General features: G+C 41.9%; 1 protein-coding gene across 7 annotated transcripts in view; it reads left to right on the top strand.

Annotated features, from left to right (window-relative positions):
• DCX (doublecortin) overlaps positions 1 to 21,025 on the top strand; it is a 407,667-nt gene that overhangs the window by 348,909 nt on the left and 37,733 nt on the right. For all 7 annotated transcript variants that reach the window (XM_024988355.2, XM_024988353.2, XM_024988354.2 and 4 more), the window contains one exon: positions 19,860 to 19,962. In XM_024988355.2, coding sequence (XP_024844123.1) covers positions 19,860 to 19,962 — 103 coding nt within the window. The remainder of the gene's footprint in view (positions 1 to 19,859; positions 19,963 to 21,025) is intronic.

Here is a 21,025-nt window from a genome sequence, read left to right as displayed (position 1 = left end):
TGGATTTTCATGTCTGTCAGAAGTAAGAGTCCTCTGAAGGCCTGTCAGAACAGTTTTGTGGACAGGGTATAGTGGAAATGGCCTTGGACTGGGAGTCCAAACCTAGGTTCTAGTCTCTTTCCCTCTTTATAGATATTTGATCTTACAAATCACCTTACCTTGGCTGAACGTCAGTTTCCTCACATGTAAAATAGAACTACCCGTTTGCCTACATGGTAACTATATGGTTCCAAAGAGACAACGGGATGGAAAGCAGCATGAAACATGGAAGAGCTTTTACAAATGCAAAATGATATTAGTATTATCGCTTAATTATAGTTCACACGTCTTCAGTTATCCTTCCCCAAGTGTCACAGTGCCCACCGGATAGATGTCATAGTCAAGGCTATAATAACAGTTCTTTTCTCTTACCTGCAGCAGCAGACCTACTCTCTAGGCCTTCCTCTCCAGATCTACTCTCACTTTCTACCCTATTCCACCATGCTCTGTGCCCTTGGAGGCTGCCCCATATCAACAGGCTCCCTTGTCTCCAAAATTCCAGTTGTGTTTGGTCAATGGGAAACATTGGCAAGGAGGAGAGCAGTGAAGTTTATTCCCTGGTACCCTGCCAGCAAGGGTGCTGGCCATCACTTCATTGAAGGTCACAGCTCCTATCAGGAAGCTCTCTTTGTATAATTGTCATGTTCTCTCCTGGGTTCTGGTATCTATTACCTCTCCTCTATCTTTCAGCTCTAAGGGTGGTAATGGATCCCATTATTACTAGTCCTGAGATACTTCAGCATGTTCTATGGTTTCTTTATACCCTGCCCATACTTTTGTAATTCGTTGCCTTTATTAAACTCTACTCTACTCTGAGTATGTCATGTGTTTGTTTGTTTGCTTGCTTTTATTAATATCCTGACTGATATACCCACCAAATCTCTTTATTTACTTCTCCCCTGACTTTTTATTGTAGTAAAATATATACTTATAAAGGATGGAATGTTATAGAAGAAAATACAATAGGTTTCTGGTTGTTAGTATTCTGTGCAGCCATGTGGAGAGTTAGCTCCTAAGTCACCACCTCTGAGCATCAATAATCAAGCTATCTGTTCCCTACCAATTGCACCATGCATTCTCTTTGTCTTATCCACAACCAACTGCAGAGGAACATTTAGAAGCCACAACTCTCATGCCTACACTCTCCCACAAAGTTTGTATCCTTGCTAAATTCCAGCATCCTGGGAGGCAACTGTCTGATGCTTACTCCAGACTATGGTTTGCTGTAAATCAGCTTGCACCCCTTTGCTTCCCTTGGACTAAGTTTGCAGAGAATGAGCTTATATCCTTTTGCTTCCCTTGGACTGGAGTCTCAGGAAGCCTGGGAAGGGGGGTACAGTTAAGCCTCTGGGATTCCATGACAGCTGCCAGCATTCTGGCCCTGATGTCTCTGCTTATTAACCGTGTCCAACCTGGAATGTTTTGTAGACTGTCAGAGCTAGAAGATACCTCAGAAATCAACTAGTCCAGAGGTTCTAAACTTAAGGTCTATAGATTGGCCACAGGGAAATCCTTAAACTCCCTATATTATGTGCAAAATTAGCTATTTCTGTACACACATGCATTTTTCTGGGAGGAAAATTCATAGTTTTCATCAAATTCTCAAAAAGGCTTATAACAGAAAAGAAACATAGACCACAAATGGCTCTAGAACAGCATCCTCACCTTATAGGAGAAGAAACTGAGGCCCAGAGAGATAACAACTTATTGAAGATTTCAAGTTAAGTCTAAGCTTTAACCTTAGAACCAAGGTGGAGATTATATATGGCTCAGGAAACTCAAACAGGGACTCTGTATCAACTTAGAGGGGTGGGATGGGAAGGAAGATGGGAGGGAGGTTCAAAAGGGAGGAGACATATGTATACCTATGGCTGTTTCATGTTGCAGTTTGACAAAAAACAGCAAAACTCTGTAAAACAATTATCCTTCAATAAAAAATAAATTAATTAAAAAAACCTAAACCCTTCCTTCCTCTATTTAATTCCAAAGCCATATTCCCACTCTACTTTGTGCCTGGTAGACACCAGATAACTGTTAACATGCAATTGATAATTGCAGTGGGCCCTAAAAGTACACTTGCTTCTCTTAATTGACCCTACTGAACAGAATCTGGTGCTGTGTGGGGCTCAGGGCCAACCTTAGAGCTTAGTGGTGCCAAGGGATCAGGCAGGGTTTTTCCATCCCAGTTCCCTCTGATGAATGGAGTTCTGTCTCGTCCCTGTTTCTCGGAGCCAACTTGTCCCCAGGGCCCTGTGGAGGGGCAGGTGTCGGTCTTGGGCATGGACTCAGAAGCCCAACTCCAGAGCCTCTGCAGCTGTTCTCATCCCTGTGAGGCCCCAAGCGGGAGCTGACACAGAGACTCTTGGAAAATGGCAAAGAAAAGCTAAGGGAAAAACACCCTTTAGCACTGAGGGGTTGCCAGGCTTCCAGGGGATCTGGCACAGCCTTTCTCAGGTTATTAAATCACACTAGCGCCTGGTAAAACAGAGGATAAAGCCTTATTCCTTCCCATGTCGTCTTCAATGGCTCTCCTTCCCAGGTCACATGTCTTTTTCATACTATCCAGGATCCCCTACTGTATTTCCTTACCTCTCTCTCCCCATGTAGGAAATGAGTACCTTTGCCATCTAGCTTAGATACCCAGTGTAGCAGAATAAAAGCAATCTGGAGTTCTAGTATCAGCTCTGTAACTCACTAGCAATGTGATCTTGTACAAGTTGCTTAATCCTGATGGACTTTCATGCTTCATTAATAAAACATGAGGCTGATGAACCAAATGAAGTAATGGAGGTGATATCACTTGACAAATGCAATACAACCAAAAGATATGTGGGGTCATTATGATCTCTCACCACTCAAAAATTATTTTGAAAGTTGAAAAGAATAACCTTGAGTGCCAGTAGCCCAGCTGAGATCTAGCTGCCTAGATTTCAGTCTAACTGGGTTTTCCGGGGGGAAATTCTAGAATGAAGTGGGATGAAAAGTCACCATTGACTTTGAGTCCAAGACCAGTGGAAGGAGTCAGTTGACAGAAGTGTGATCTATTCCTGGAGTTTCACATGGTACTTTACTTCCTAGACACCTGTGAGAAGAGTTTCTAAGGACTAGTCACTCTTCACCAGGAAAAGAAGAGAGATTCAGTCAGATCTGGTGCTGGAGGATAAGAGGGAGTCAGCCTTAATATGTTTTGCCATAGTAGTTAAACTAGCTTGCAGAGAATTCCCAGAGGGTGGCGCAAGATAGTGGGAAGAGACTATCAATCCCTCCCTGCACAGCCAGTCCACACTGTTTCCTAAGGTGTGCCGTGCTTTGCTCAGTCATGTCCCACTCTTTGCGACCCCATGGACTGTAGCCCATGAGGCTCCTCTGCCCATGGGATATCCCAGGCAAGAATACTGGAGTGGGTTGCCATGCCCTCCTCCAAGGGAGCTTCCTGATCCAGGGATCGAACTCGAGCCTCCTATGTCTCCTGCATTGGCAGGTGGATTCTTTACCACTGAGCCACCAAGGAAGCCCTAAGGTACCACAAGGCAAATCATGTTCAGTGCTTTCAAGAACTTTTCAAGTATCTTTCAGGGAACTCGCCTCAATACTCTGTAATGACTTATATGGGAGAAGAATCTAAAAAAAAAAAAAAAGAGTGGATACATGTATATGTGTAACTGACTCACTTTGCTATCCAGCTGAAACTAACCAACATTGTAAATCAACTATACTTTAATAATTTTTTAAAAAATGAAAAAAATACATGAATAAAACTTCTTGAAAAACAAAAAAGAAATGCATGTTTTGATGGTTGAAAGGGAGAGAAAAGGTAAAACCCATAGGGTAACTAAGGTGCTTAAAGAAATGATCTTTAGTCAGAGAGGGCATTGACATTGTGTTTCTTAATGCATATAATTAGAACACAAATAGATCTAGAATTTAGTAAACAAGTCAATCTTTTATTTCTTATGATTTTCTCTAATAAGTGGTGCTAATGGTCATTAGTAGTCTAGAATCACCTTATTATACTCTAATATCCTTAATTATGCCACTAAGTTTTAATTATCATGGTTCTTAGACTCTTTCTACTCTTGTTATTACAAGATATTACAATAATATTTTTAAAAATATTTGACATTTTAAACTTAGTGGAGATACAACAGTGAACAAGACAGATGAGGCTCTACTCACTTGGATCTTATATTGTGATGCTGCTGGTGGTGGGTCTCTTAGACTGGTAGATAAGGAAGACTTCACAATTGAATAGGTGAAATTTGACTTCTGCTTCTGCAATATGGCAGACTAAGTATTCCAAAAATCTTCCTGCTGCAACTAAATCCTGGATAAATTATAGAAAAATTTTTCTTTATATTTCTCTCTTTTTTGACAGCTTTATTAATATATAATCTACATAACATACAACTCATCATTTAAAGTAAATTCAATAGGTTTTGTATACTATATGATTAATGTTTTTAATTCTGGTAAAATGTATATTATAAAAATGTATCATGTAACCACTTCATATGTACAGTTTAGTGGCATTAGTTATATTCACAGTGTTGTTCAATCATCACTACTATCTAGTTCAAGAATTTTTTTCATCACCCAAATAGAAACTCTGTTACCTTTAAGCAATAACTCCCCAATCCCCTTTCTCCTAGCCTGTAGTAACCTCCAATCTATTTTGTGTCTCAATGATGTTGTCTTTTCTAGATACATCACCTAAGTAGAATTAAATATAATATTTGTCCTTTTGCATCTAGTTTACTTCATTTAGCATAATGTTTTCAAAGTCTAATCTACATGCATCGAAACTGCATTTTTTGTGGCTGAATTGTACAAATACATCAATACAGTACAACTCTATTGTATGTATATGCCACATTTTGTTTATACATTCATCTGTTGGATACTTGTTTCTACCTTTTGGAAATTGTGAATAATTCAATAATGGACATTACATACAAGTTTCTATCTGAGTTACTACTTTCATTTTTTTGGTATATATACCTAAAAGTAGAATTGCTGGGCCTTATGGTGAACATTGACATTTTAGGAATCAATGAACTAAAATGGACTAGAATGGGCGGATTTAATTCAGATGACCATTGTATCTACTACTGTGGGCAAGAATCTCGTAGAAGAACTGGAGTAGCCCTCACAGTCAACAAAAGAGTCTGAAATGCAGTACTTCCGTGCAATCTCGAAAACAATAGGATGACTCTGTTTGTTTCCAGTATCACAGTAATCAAAGTCTATGCCCCAACCACTAATGCTGAAGAAGCTGAAGTTGAATGGGTCTATGATGATCTACAAGACTTTCTAGAACTAACACAAAGAAAGGTGCCCTTTTCATCATAGGGGATTGGAAAGCAAAAGTAGGAAGTCAAGAGATACCTGGAGTAACAGGCACGTTTGGCCTTGGAGTCAGAATGAAGTGGGGCAAAGGCTAACAGAGTTTTGCCAAGAGGGCACACTGATCATACAAACACCCTTTTCCAAGAGACGACTCTACACATGCACATCACTTGATGGTCAATACCAAAATCAGATTGATTATATTATTTTCAGTCAAAGATGGAGAAGCTTTATACAGTCAACAAAAACAAGACCAGCAGCTGGAGCTGACTGTGGCTCAGATCATGAACTCCTTAATGCAAAATTAAGACTTAAATTGAAGAAAGTAGGGAAAACCACTAGACCATTCAAGTATGACCTAAATTAAATCCATTATGATTATAGAGTGAAACTGACAAATAGATTCAAGGGATTAGATCTGATAGACAGCATGCCTGAAGAACAATGTGCCAAGGTTTGTAACATTGTACAGGAGGCAGTCAAGACCATCCCCAAGAAAAAAAAATGCAAAAAGCAAAATGGTTGTCTGAGGAGGCCTTACAAATATCTGAGAAAAGATGAGAAGCTAAAGGCAAAGGAAAAAAGGAAAGCTATACCTATCTGAGGGCAGAGTTCCAAAGAATAGCAAAAAGAAATAAGAAAGACTTCCTAAGTGATCAATGCAAAGAAATAGAGGAAAACAATAGAATGGGAAAGACTAGAGATCTCTTCAAGAAAATTAGAGATACCAAGGGAACATTTCATGCATAAATGGGCATAATAAAGGACAGAAACAGTATGGATCTAACAAAAGCAGAAGAACTAAGAAGAAGTGGCAATAATACACAGAAGAACTGTACAGAAAAGATCTTAATGATCCAGATAACCATGATGGTGTGATCACTCACCTAGAGCCAGACATCCTGGAGTGCAAAGTCAAGTGGGCCTTAGGAAGCATCACTATGAACAAAGAAAGCTAGTGGAAGTGATGGAATTCCACCTGAGCTATTTCAAATCCTAAAAGATGATGCTGTTAAAGTCCTGCACTCAATATGCCAGCAAATTTGGAAAACTCAGCAGTGGCCACAGGACTAGAAAAGGTCAGTTTTCATTCCAATCCCAAAGCAAGGCAATGTCAAAGAATGCTCAAACTGCCGCATAATTGCACTCATCTCACACGCTAGTAAAGTAATGCTCAAAATTCTCCAAGCCAGCCTTCAGCAATACGTAAACCATGAACTTCCAGGTGTTCAAGCTGGATTTAGAAAATGCAGAGGAATCAGAGATCAAATTGCCAACATCTGTTGGATCATAGAAAAGGCAAGAGAATTCCAGAAAAACATCTATTTCTGCTTTATTGACTATGCCAAAGCCTTTGACTGTGTGGATCACAACAAACTATGAAAAATTCTTCAAAAGATGGGAATACCAGACCACCTCACCTGCCTCCTGATAAATCTATATGCAGGTCAAGAAGCAGCAATTAGAACTGGATATGGAACAATGGAGCCGTTCCAAATTGGGAAAGGAGTACATCAAGGCTGTATATTGTCACCCTGCTTATTTAACTTATATGCAGAGTACATCATGTGAAATGCCAGGCTGGATGAAGCACAAGCTAGAATCAAGATTTCCAGGAGAAATGTCAATAATCTCAGATATGCAGATGAAATCATCTTTATGGCAGAAAGCAAAGTGCTTCTTGATGAAGGTGAAAGAGGAGAATGAAAAAGCTGGCTTAAAACTCAACATTCAAAAAACTAAGATCATGGCATTTGGTCCCATCACTTCATGGCAAATAGACAGGGAAACAATGCAAACAATGAGAGAACTTTATTTTCTTGGGCCCCAAACTCACTGCAGATGGTGACCACAGCCATGAAATTAAAAGATGCCTGCTCCTTGGAAGAAAAGCTATGGCAAACCTAGACAGCATATTAAAAAGCAGAGACATCACTTTGCTGACAAAGGTCCATATAGTCAAAGCTATGGTTTTTCCAGGAGTCATGTATGGATGTGAGAGTTGGACTACAAAGAAGGCTGAGCACCGAAAAATTGATGCTTTTCAACTGTAGTGTTGGAGGAGATTCTTGAGAGTCCCTTGGACAGCAAGGAGATCAAACCAATTAATCCTAATGGAAATCAATCCTAATGTAAATAAATCCTGAATATTCATTGCAAAGATTGATGCTGGAGCTGAAGCTCCAATACTTTGGCCACCTGATGTGCAGAGCCGACTCATAGGAAAAGACCCTGATGCTGGGAAAGATTGAAGGCAGGAGGAAACGGGGATGACAGAGGACGAGATGGTTGAATGGCATCACTGACTCGATGCAAATGAGTTTGAGCCAACTCCAGGTGGTAGTGAAGGACAGGAAAGCCTGGTGTGCTGCAATTCCTGGGGTCACAGACACGACTAAGTGACTGAACTGAACTGTGATTCATAATTCATTTTGTGATTCATAATAAGAAATGAATCTCTGGTTTTTGTCCCTGTTTTTTTGTCAAGGAGCTCTAAAAATTCTTGGAGTTTTCCAAATGATGAGAGCTATAAAGATGTTTCTATTATGTCAATGAGGTGACTTTTAGAAAGCAACTGAGGATGGGGGCAGGTTGCTAGGAGAATCAGTCATGTGATTAAGGGGTTGGGATTTTTGGTCCCACACCCAGACCTCTTGGGAGGGGAGAAGGATTGGGGATTGAAAGGATATACAATTACCAATGATTTAATTAATCATGCCTATGTAATCAAGCCTCCATGAAAACCCAAAAGAGAGGGTTTGGAGAGCTTCTGGGTTGGTGAACACATGGACAGCAAGGGAGACTGACACCTTCAGAGAAAGCATGGACACCCCCTGCCCTTTCCCCATACCTTGCCCTAAGCATCTCTTCCATCTGGCTGTTCCTGAGTTATATTCTTTTATTATAAACCTGTGATCTAGTAAGTAAATATTTTCTTGAGCTCTGTGAGCCACTCTAGCAAATTAAACACAAGGAAGGGGTCAAACAGTCAGACTGTTTATAGTCAAACAGTCAGAAGTACCCATGACCACCTGGACTTGTGATTGGCATAGGAAATGGAGGAGTTGGGGGCAGACTTGTGGGACTGAGCCCTTAACCTGTAGGATCTGTTACTATGTCTGGGTAGTAGGTAGTGTGAGAATTGAGCTGAATTGTAGAACACCCAGCTGGTGTCCAAGAGTTGTTTGGTAGTGTGGGAAACCACCACCCCGCCACCCACCACCACCCGCCCCCCCCCCCCCCCCCCCCCCCCCCCGCCGCCAGCGCACGCACACACACACACACTTTGGGATTGATGACTGGTGTCAGTGAAGTGGGATTTGCTAAAAGAGCCCTGGCTCACAGAAACTTGAGATTTGGAAAGAAAAAGGATAAAAGGATAGGAGAACAATGTGGAATCAAAGGTCATCTGGTCACCCACAGTACAGAGGAGCCCGCCATGCTGTAATCATTTCCTAAAGGTAAAAGTTACCAATGGAATTTAGAGATGGATCCAACTCTTGGAATTTAGTCACTGGATGCATAAGGAAATGTAAACTTGTAAGACAGAGGCAAAATATTCACTCTCTTGGTTATTGTGATCTATAGTATGTAAACTAAAAGTAAACAAGAATAGTGTGTCAGATTTTGATGCTAGACAAAAAGCAGATATCAGTGACTCAGAGCTGCAACTGCACCACCACCACCACCAAGGTTAAAAATTGTGCAAGGACAACAGAAAGTACCTTCTAAGACTTCTGGTTACCAAGACCAGTAGTCAGCGTGGAAAGAGGGAAAAACCAAGAAACTACTGATACTAGGAAGTGTAGTGTGAAGGAGTTGTCTCATTTTGTGAATCAGTATCATCAGCCTCCTGAGAAACCTTTACCAAAATGGATTATGAGAGTGACTAATTTAGAAACTGTGTCTTTGTCTTTGATTTTGGTGGAAGAGCATGCTTGCGTTGACACAGGACCTACAGGTCACTATGAAACAATCACCAATGTCTATATGTGATTCAGACAGAAAGCAGGTTCTTCCCAAGGGAACAGCCAGTCTGGTGGACTGGGTAAAGTGCACTGTAAGGTCCATTTACCCTGAAAAGAAGGGCTGTCCATCTCCCCCTGTGAATGTCAAGTAGAGTACTCCAGATTAAGCAGCTGATGCTTGTATGCAAGCCATGGAGGACTGGCTTTGTGATGACTGGAACATCCATTAGCTGATTATGCCCATTATCCAGGGCTCTTTCACATGGATACCCTTTATAATCTTACTGTTGCAAAACTTACAAAAACAGTTCCGGAAGCCTTATGGAATTTTCTGCCTCAGTTTCCCCTCAGGGTCTTAGAGATGCTAATAAAAACATTAGGTTTGGGCTCCTTGGTGGCTCAGTGGTAAAAAGTCCACCTGCCAATGCAGGAGACATGGGTTTGATCCCTGGTCTGGGAAGATCCCATATACTGCAGAGCAGCTGGGCTCATGTGCCACAACTATTGTGCTCTAGAGCCCAGGAGCACAACTCCTGAGTCCATGTGCTGCAACTACTGAAGCCCTTGTGCCCTGCAGCCTGTGCTCTGCAACAAGAGAGACCACCTAAATGAGAAGCTTTCACACTGCAGCTAGAGAGTAGCCCCTGCTCACCCCAACTAGAGAAAAGCCCACGCAGCCACAAAGACCCATCATTAGGTTAATTAACAGGGGATTAGAGAGGGGCAGAGGGGACTCTTCCCAACAAGGTGAAATTTTGAAATGGTTATTGAGAAATGAGATGAATAAAGTAAATATTCATAGGAGTGAAACAAAGAGGAAACAGGACTCATCCCAGCAATGTGGTCATTAAGAAATGAGGCTAGACATTGATGGGGTCAAAGTGTCCTCCTGCTGGTTCCCCAGCACTAGAAGACCCCAAACAAGTCTGCTCTGTTTACTCCAATGGGAAGAAATTTAACCCCTGACCTATAGCCAGTTGGTCAGAAGTATAGGTAAAAACAACCTGGGCTTGTGGCTTATCTCTGAAGGGTTAGGGGCAGTCTTGTAAGACTGAACCCTTAACCTATGGAATCTGATGCTATCTGCAGATAGTGTCATAATTGAGTTGAACTGTAGGACACCATGCTGGTATCCAGGTTTTACTTATTGGAGGTATGGAGAAACAACACGCACACATACACACACACACACCCTCAGAAGTTGAAATTGGTTTCAGGAACCCAGTTGTATGTGATTCTATGTTTAGTGTTTTGAGGAACCTGCAACACACTTTTAAAAATGTTTTTCTAAGCTTTCAGGAAAACAAACCCCAAAAAAAGCCAGGAGAGGGAAGCGGCACCAGATGTTGAAACTAGAACAGCAGGCACTATGTAAAAGTTTAAGCTTCCCTGAGGGCAAAACCCCCATAATTGGAGCCGGTGCTTTAGATATTATCAGAAATGCAGGACATGCAGGTGCAAACTAAAGAATGTACTTATCATCTGGGTCTACAAGGGGAGTCATTAGCCACTTCAGTCACTGACCTTCAACCCACCCTAAACAGAGTTCATGACAGAGATCAAGATGAGGCATTCAGTGCTCCAGGAAAACTGGCAGAACAAGCCTTCAGGTAGATTATTTTCATGAGCAACTTTTTATGAACATGGTTTCTTGCATCTTTCTCTTTTTAGAAAAGCACTAAAACCATTAACTAAGATATCTGTTCCTTGTGACTAGCAGAAACTTTCTACCAAGATGTGTGCGTAGTTGCGCATACCTCCTTCCCTGAAATCACCTATCTGCTAACCTCCTCCCTTACCTATTTAAAACAATTTCTCAGAGCTGTTTGAGAGGCTGTCTCCTGGGCTATAGTCCTCAGTAAGATACTGAATAAACTTGACTCACACTCTGATGTTATGCAGGGACTGTTTTTTTTTTTTTTTTTTCCAGTTGACACAAGGTCCTTGAAAAGTGAGGGACCTGATGCTGCAATCTCTGCATTAAGCCAGGACCCTTAAAAGGGAATATCCCCAAAACCTACACATAAACTGTTTGTCTCTGTCATGACTGTATGTAGGAAACAAAATAAACAAGAGCACTACTCTTAGTGCTGCTGTGCCTGGTGCTACTGGAAGTACGCACTTGAGAATTTGCAGCCCAAAGCTTGCTCTGGCTCAGGTCTGAAACAAATTCATACTATTCATGTCACTAGGGAAACCATAGGTGAATAAAAAGTGCCCCCACATTGTTAGTGCCCCTGGCACCCAGCAGAAATAAATTGCCATCTTTTTCAGAGGAAAGCATCCCCAATCTAGACCCCTCAGGGGTCCCAAAGATTTAACTTAGTCAAGTAGGAGCTCCACATTTTAAAACTATCAAACACACAAGGAAACAAATCAACATGAGGGAGAGTTAGCAGAAACAACAGATTTTGGTTCTCTAGGACAGAAGATACTAGAATGATCAGGTAAGGACCTAAAGGAACTTAATATAGATTATTTAGATAAACAAAATATGTAATCAAAATGGGATAAGAAAAAGGGACTCACCTATGACCTGGAAATCTGGGTAAAAAAATAAAATAGAATTTCTAAAAGTCAAAATTATTGTTGTTGAAATTTGAAGCTGTTTGAGTGGGTTAAAACAACAAGTTAAATATATCTGAAGACAGAGCAAACCTCAGATTTGGAGATGTTTTCTAGAATGTTGCCCCAAGAGTTAAGAAGATGGAAAATATGGTGAGAATGAGATATGGAAGATAAGAGTAGGAAGGTCAAACAGGTACATAATTTTAAAATGATCCCAGAAGAAAGTCCTGAGTCTTAACAAGAAATAGTGATCAAATAAACTGGCAAACATGTATGTAGATAAATTTAAACAATATTAATTATTTAAAATAGTGACTAATTTTGGGGGTTAAATAAAAATAAAAGATCTGAAATTTAAGCAAGGATGGCATGTGGGCTGAAAAGTGAAAGTGTTAGTTGCTCAGTTGTGTCCAACTCTGTGACCCCATGGACTGCCACTCCCCAGAGGAGCCTCTAGGCTCCTTTGTCCATGGAATTCTTCAGGCAAGAATACTGGAGTGAGTAGCCATTCCATTCTCCAGGGGGTCTTCCCAATCCAGGAATCAAACCTGGGTCTCCTGCATTGCAGGAAGATTCTTTACCTTCTGAGCCACCAGGGAAGCCCCAAATTGAGGGTTGCTCATGCTTAAATACAGTATATGGTGCTTTATTTTTTCCTATATATTTTTGTTGTTTTTGTTTTGCTCTGGCTGGGCCCCTCAGCTTGTGGGATCTTAGTTTCCTGATGAGAGACAGAACCCAGGCTTCCAGCAGTGGAGGCTCTGAGTTCTAACCACTGGGTCACCAGGGTAGATTTGCTGGTGAAGAGGCAGCTAGGTCTGTGACTATCTGGGATGAGTACTTTCTACGTAGAGGGACCTGCAAGAGGGAGGCTCTGAAGCATGAAAGTTCTTGATGTGTTTGAGGAGGAGAAAGAAGGCCAGTGTGACCAGAGCTAGCTAGCACATGTGATGTAAGAGACTGGATAATACAGAGCCAAGATACAAAGTGAATTTTATTCTACCTCTGGTTGACAGGCTTTGGAGGATTTTTCACAGAAAAGTGATATGCCTTATTAAAATTTTAAAGTATTACTCTGCCCACAGTAAGAAGAGTTGCGAGTGTATGTCTACGGGGTGGTGGGGGTGTGCTGCCAAGAATGGATGTACAGAGGCTGGTTACAAGGCTACTGCATTGTATCTTGGACTAGGAGAGTGACAATGGACAAGGTAAAATGTGACTTCTAGTCAAAAGTGACTCCCAGGTTTCTGGTTTGGGAAGCTAGGGGAATTGTGGTACCAGTGCATGAGATGAGGAAAGCGGAAAGGAAAGTAGGGTTTGGAGAGGGAGCAATGAGAGTTCCATTTGGGCTTATTAAATCTGAGATGCCTCTCAGATAAACAAGTGGAGCTATCAAGCAGGCAGTTGAATATAGGAGTCTAGAGATAAGGAACAGCATCTTAGATCACCACGCCAACCCTGTGCCAGCCTGTGACTGGAGCCCATCCAAGGCAGGCAGGCAGGAAATGTTCCAGAATGAGAGTTAGCAGTAACTTTTAGAAAAAGCCTCACCCGTAATGTTTACTGAATCTTTCATTAACTCATTTTGGAAAGCTTGCCAACCACACTATGGGCAGGGCACACTGTTGGCAAGACCAGGAAATCAGTGTGGTTTGACTTCCTCGCCACAAGGTTCCCTGTTCTTCACCACTGGGGCCACTCCTCTCCCCATAGACACTCTCTCTTCACCCTGAATTCCACCAGTCAACAACTGGATGTTTTGTCTGTACAGAAGGCTGGCAGATGGGTCTGGGCAATTGTGCCATAGAGAGTTAGAATCTCTGTGTCTCTAGAGGACAAGATTCAGTTCTTTTTCCAGGGCTAAAAGGAAAGAGAAAAAGGCAGGTTCCTGCTTCCTTGCATTTATTTCTGCAGTTATCTGGAATACCTTTTATTCCTCTCTCATCAATCTCTATGCCAACCATCCTTCAAGAGTCAGACTTCATGTCGTCTTCTCTGGCAGCCTTCCCCAGTTCTGATTAGAATTCTTCTCTTTGTCTCCCATACTCCACTTGCTCTGAGTGCCTCTATAATAGTGCTAACAACAGTCTGCCTTGTAGTCCAATTATTTGTGAAGTTCTGACTTCCGTATTATGCTGTCAACTCGGAACACAGGGGCCTCTTGTTATACGTTTCTGTATCTCTCACGTAGTCCCTTTGCCACAGTAAGTACTTTATGAATGAATATTAGTGGAATTTAACTTTCAATGAAAATATTTTGCATGTTGAAAGTGAGTCTCGTAGACAAGCAAGACCTTAATTCCTGAGATAACATTTCTTTCTGAACAGTTAGATAGTGAAATGTAGAATCTACCAGCAGCAGACATGTACGAGAACTAATAATAATTGCCAGCATCTGTAATATGTGGATGGAAAATCTAATCAAGCTTATATCGAATCACAGAGTGAAATTGCCATTTGTAGCTAATGGACTCAAACTGCCCACACACAGTGATCTGTTGTCTCCATTTCTCCATCTGTACTTTGACATTGAAGCCACTGGATGGTCCATATAGTCTATTGTTCATGCTAATGCACAACCAAGCTAGCCTCCCTTCCCCCAACTCATGCTGGTTTTTTTTTTTTTTTTTTTTAAAGGAAGAACAGGGAATAAATGGTTTAATGTTAATAGGAGTTGATTGATTTTATTGATTTTGTGCTGGCAGTTGATTAATTACACGGACAGGTGTCATGCTTTTGTGTTCCCTTCTCTGACTTAAATACCCAAGTGTGTTTCAAACAAAAGCTGATGTCAGCAAGACCCTTGATCTCTGAGGATGCTGTAAGTGGTATCATAATAATTATTATTGTTACCACTTTCATTGCCCCTTCACGACAGAAATTTTATCACAAAAAACTGGCTTGCAAAATCAGATATTTGCAACATAACCTAAAGTGTATTTGCATTATGTTAACCAAACAGAAATTTATTTTGGGGGGGCTATTCTGGGTCTTCACTGCTGCTCAGGCTTTTCTTTAGCTGCAGCGAGCAGGGACTACTCTCTAGTTTCAGTGCTCAGGCTTCTCATTGCGGTGGCTTCTGTTGTTGCGGAGCACAGGCTCTAGAGCATGCAGACTTCAGTAGTTGCAGCTCACAGACTCTAGAGCACAGGCTTAGTAATTGTGATGCATGGGTTTAGTTGCTCTGAGGCATGTGGGATCTTCCCAGACCAGGGATCAAACCCATGTCCCTTGCATTTCAGGCAATTTACCACTGAGCCACCAGGGAAGCCCCTGAATGAAATTTTAAAAAGCAGATATGAGTGTGAGTTTCATTTGGAAATTATTTCTTACACTGCATTCCCCTCCTTTTTTCCTTCTTTGTTCTTTTCCTCCTCCTGTCCTTCTCTACTGCATACTCAGTTACCAGTGATGGTAATGAAAAGAAGTTTTCTTATCCGTAAATTAAAAATGTGATCCATGAAGATGTTTTCTTTCTTCAATCCACTAAAACATTCTAATGTATCTCGGGCATTGATGAGGACAAAAGGTGGCCCTGCTGCCTGTATACCTTTGAAATCAGGGCTTAGGAGGGCATGTCCTCTCAAGCAATTGAATTGTTTTGTCCTGAATTGAATCAGGATACCTGAGTGCTAGTCTCAGCTCTGCTATGATCCATCTGGGTATCCTTCAGCCACTTTGACATTCTATGTTTTGGGTTCCTCATATTTAACATGGAGGGCTTTCTATTTTCCCAACTCTGTAACAAAGCAGGGAAGGGTTGTTGTGTCTCAGTATCCAAGGCATTTGGGAAAGCTGGGTATCCACATGCACCATGTGAATTTGTCTACATTCAGGAGCCAGTAAAATGTGGGGTGGGATCACATGGGAAACCTGATGCTGAACAGCTGGATTGCAAAATGAACGTGTTTGAAGCCAGCCACACCATTGTGAGTTTGTCGGAAGCATAGGGGCTTTGCCTTTCTTAGAAGCTCCCCAGAGAAGAGGTTATCCAAAGGCTCTTCCCAAAGCCTGGGTGGGGGCAGAGAGGCTTGGAGTTGGAGAAGGGTGGGTCATTTTAACAGCAACCCCCAGAGCAATCTATGAAGGCTTTGTTGTTCTACAATCGGATAGCATGGCACATCACCACAATGGCTGCTTTTGAAAAGCTTTTGGTTTTTCTTCTGGGGAAGTGATTTTCACAAGTACCTCCAAAATGAATGGTCTGGTACCTTTGGGGGAAGTGTTGCCGTTTGAAGTCTTTACTAAATTCTTTTTATGACCAGTAGTTGGTTGAGGTTTTCCATTTTCTTTTTTGCTAATTTCTTTATTTGTGTTTTCCTTTAAAAATGATTCATTTCATCTGTCTTCAAAGTAATTGGCATAGTGATACAAAGAATAACTTCTTAATTCACAGTCATTGCTCCTTTCTTATTCCTAAATTTATGTATTTCTGTTGCCTGTCAAAACCTTTGAATGCTAGGTCGCATTGTCTTTCACTATTGATTTCTTCTTTTTACTTTTCTGCCTTTCTGTACCATTTCAAAGCCTCCTTCTTATTTTCTGTACATTCAATTGAGGCAAAAACAGCCTTGACTAAATTCTTACTATGTGATTAAGTGCTCTACCAGGAACCATGGGAAGATACAGAGGGAGGGATTAAATTTGGTCTTTACAGTCAGGGGACCTGTGATTTAATGGGAAGGAATAGGTGAGTACTCATGAAAATACACGGAGAAGGCAATGGCACCCCACTCCAGTACTCTTGCCTGGAAAATCCCACAGATGGAGAAGGTTGGTAGGCTGCAGTCCATGGGGTCGCTAAGAGTCCGACACGACTGAGCGACTTCACTTTCACTTTTTACTTTCACGCATTGGAGAAGGAAATGGCAACTCACTCCAGTGTTCTTGCCTGGAGAATCCCAGGGATGGGGGAGCCTGGTGGGCTGCTGTCTATGGGGTTGCACAGAGTCGGACACAACTGAAGCGACTTAGCAGCAGCAGCATGAAAATACAGACAGGTTTTGAAACACAGTGCTAAATGCTAGAGACCACGAATGGAGGGGTACCCAAGGGAGAGGCTTCCCTCACTCATGACCACAACTAAATGAAGCCAGTCAGGGGCAACCCCAGATACAGAGTGTGGCAGAGATCTTCAAGGTCAAGAGGCAGCAGGGGCGTAAATAATTCAGAGACACACAATGTGTCAAAGTTAGGGGCTCCAAATTTGTTGGTCCAAGATGTCAGTGGCACTCTGCAAAAGGGTTCGAAGCCATGTGTGTAGCCTCTATCATTGTCTCTACTCCCAGGGCAGTATGTGTGTGTGTTCTTTCAGTCATATCTGACTCTGTGACCCTATGGACTGTAACTTGCCAGGCTCCTCTGTCCATGGGATTTTCCAGGCAAGAATACTCGAGTGGGTTGCCATTTCCTCCTCCAGGGGATCTTCCTGACCCAGGGATCAAACCCACGTCTCTTGCACCTTCTGCCTTGGCAGGCAGATTCTTTACCACTGAGCCACCTCAGAAACCCACCAGGGAAATATGCAGGCTGCTTACTGAACTAACATGCCAGCTAGTGACTGGGTCACTTGAATGTGGTACTAAATAGCTCTTATGGCACCTGCAAATACTCCTCGCACTCCTGACACAGTATTGAAATGCTCTATTTCAGTGTATCTCATCCATCAGATTATGAGCTCCATGAAGTCTGTGGCCTAAGTCTTACTCATTTTTGTCTCCCCAATGCCTGAACCACATGTAAGTGCTTTTATTACTGAGTGGCTAAAAGCACAGGTTAGGATCACATCAATCTGTACTTACGTGACTTCATCACGTTCCACCTGACTCATTTACTTATTGTCTCTGGACCTCAGTTTTCTCATCTGTAACATAGTGATGACAATAACATTGACCTCTTGGATTTGTTGTGAGAGTAAATGGGATCACAGATTTGGAAGTACTTAGCAGAGTGCCTGTTCAGAGTAAGCATTCAATTAGTGGTAGCTCTGTTTGTCATTACATGATTGTGGAATGAATGGGTGAGGATGAGTGGGCTGAAGAAGGGTGGTGGCCTATTTGATGAGGTCAGGACCCAGGGTGGGAAGAGGCTTAATAGGAGCAAACTTGGCCGTGCTCCAAGTCTCCCTCCCTTTTCTTGGCATCCTTTGGGTGATTGGGAGGCTGAGACAATGGGGATAATCTTTAAGCATCTCTTGCTTTGTGTAAGGCTTGTAATCATCTTGGTTGGGGGAACAGGGATTGAATAGACCCTGGGTGGGGAATGATGTTATTAATATAAACACTTTTCAAGTGTAACATATTGCTCTCTGCACCCAGCAAGCTGTTGTTAGTTTGTGAGCACTGTGCCTTTGGAAAACCACTGAAGGCAGCTTGAATGGGTAGCTTAAAACAATTAGAAGCTTTGAACACTTTCAAGCTAAGGATTGGGATAAGAATGTTTTGAGTCTATGGTTTCTCCTGGGGTTTCCCTGGTGTGCTGGACTAATTATCAAATGTAATTAGGAAAGCTGAGAAGTGGGGAGACTGCAGGGAGCAGCATACTTTCCCAGGGGCCCTCATTTGTTTGTGCAGAAAGGAGTTTGGGGGACTGTCTCTCTACTGTGGAGAAGCAGCAATGCATAGGACACAAGAGGGTGGGAAGGATCCTGGGAACATGAATTTACCAGCAGAGCCTCATGCCTACAGGGGCCCATTGCTCTTGATTAAATGTTAAGTGGTCAGGACAGGTTTCCCCTCCCTTTTCTTCAGGAAAGGATGGTATTTTGGGCCACTACTAGGTTTTTGATACACTTTTAGGAAAAGGTCCAATTTTGGTTGGGTCCAGAGTGGTTAAAACCTTGTCTCTTTCCATCAAAACTCATGAAACTGGAGAGAGGGACTTCCACATCTCAGTCAGCCATGGAGTCAGTCCACCTCAAGCTGCGGAAGATCTTTCTCATCTTCCTTGGCCTACACCCTTAACCCCAGAGTTGAGTTAGCAACACTCCACCTATGAAGCTCTGAGGAAAGGTGACATTTACAGGGCTACATACTTGCTGACTTTTATTCAAAGGGGAACATTCCATTTGACATGGTCTTGAAGTTACTCTTGATAAGATGGAAACAAAATACCACACATGCAACATGAAAAGAAAATGATAAACTGGAAATAGAACTGCCTTATGATCCAGCAATCCCACTGCTGGGCATACACACTGAGGAAACCAGAAGGGAAAGAGACACGTGTACCCCAATGTTCATCGCAGCACTGTTTATAATAGCCAGGACATGGAAGCAACCTAGATGTCCATCAGCAGATGAATGGATAAGAAAGCTGTGGTACATATACACAATGGAGTATTACTCAGCCATTAAAAAGAATACATTTGAATCAGTTCTAATGAGGTGGATGAAACTGGAGCCTATTATACAGAGTGAAGTAAGCCAGAAGGAAAAACACCAATACAGTATACTAACGCATATATATGGAATTTAGAAAGATGGTAACGATAACCCTGTATACGAGACAGCAAAAGAGACACTGATGTATAGAACAGGCTTATGGACTCTGTGGGAGAGGGAGAGGGTGGGAAGATTTGGGAGAATGGCATTGAAACATGTGAAATGTCATGTATGAAACGAGATGCCAGTCCAGGTTCAATGCACGATGCTGGATGCTTGGGGCTGGTGCACTGGGACGACCCAGAGGGATGGTATGGGGAGGGAGGAGGGAGGAGGGTTCAGGATGGGGAACACATGAGAAATAAAGGAATAAATTTAAAAAAAAAAAAAAAAGAAAATGACACTCTGTGTATCTTTTACTCGCCAGGGGCTGTGGTGCAGACTATGAGCCTGGTATTTTGAGAAAAAGGAGATCCCTGGGGACTTAAGATGATGTATGAAGTTCATTGTCACAAGACCATCAAATATCAAATCACTGTCTCTGCTTTCTCTGTAGGTAACCTGTCTCCATGATTTCTTTGGTGATGATGATGTATTTATTGCCTGCGGTCCTGAAAAATTTCGCTATGCTCAGGATGACTTTTCTCTGGATGAAAATGGTAAGGACAACCACTGAATTTTATTGTTTCATTGTTCTCGCTCCTTCTATACCTTAGGATTTTAATGGGTTCATATGGCCTGGAGAACATCCATGAGTGGTCCCTCTGTCCCATATATTTGGATATAGGAGCCACTAAGTGAAAGTTGATTGCCTATCTCAGATGCATTGACCCTCCGAACTCAATAAAACTCACTACCTGCCACCATAGTGACCATATTTCTTGAACCATATATTGTGTCACCTGGGCTGACAGGCTCAATCAGACCATGAGAAGGAACATTTGGAGTCAGAAGTTAGTTATTGTATGCGTATATATTTTTTCTAGTCAATATCCTCCAGCTATTTGGCCTATGTTGGTAGTATCATTTTAGAACTCTTTTCCACTGTGTCCCTAGTGTCAAACATTTTCCCTCTTCCTACCTCCTGGCTTACTGCCCCATTCCCCATGCTTTGTGACTCAAGATTCCAGAAGATTGTGAATCTCAGGAAGGAGGTGAACATCTGCCCATCTCCCTTGACTTGAGTCCAAGCTCCGTGAGTAAGTTATTGGTGAATTAGCTCACATGGTCACAGAGTTAGGGGATGATCCTGATGGAAAGACACATTCCAAACATATTTCCCAATAATGAGGAGAAAAGTATGGGGAAAATATCAAGTTGCACTAATACAGACTTTACAAACAACTAAAGTGACAAGGACCCTGAAAGAGGTGGCGTTTCTGCTGTGTTCCTTTTGAGAAGAGGCAGATGACTGTAAAATAGGTAAACAAATCCCAGACTGTCCAGTTTCTTGTATCTTGTATATCTCCAGCTCTGGACAGTGATCACTAAAGTTTGTCAATCAAAACAAGAAGTAAAACAAACAAAAATGAGCTTTCTGCTTAATTCAGTTTCCCCCAAAGCTTAATATACCAGAAAAGATCTCCTAATCTTTCAGAGAACCAAAATTTTTGGTGTATCTTTAAGTAGAAGGTGATGAGGTGGTGTCCAATGAAGAGATAACCCAGTGCCTAGCTGTTTGGTTCCACTTTGAGCATGATCACATGAGGTTGGAGAAAGATA

The sequence above is a fragment of the Bos taurus genome, chromosome X (genome assembly GCF_002263795.3).
Source record: "Bos taurus isolate L1 Dominette 01449 registration number 42190680 breed Hereford chromosome X, ARS-UCD2.0, whole genome shotgun sequence".
Classification (NCBI taxonomy): Eukaryota; Metazoa; Chordata; class Mammalia; order Artiodactyla; family Bovidae; genus Bos; species Bos taurus.
Note: the sequence above shows the minus strand (reverse complement) of the source record. Positions and strands in the feature narration are given on the sequence as shown.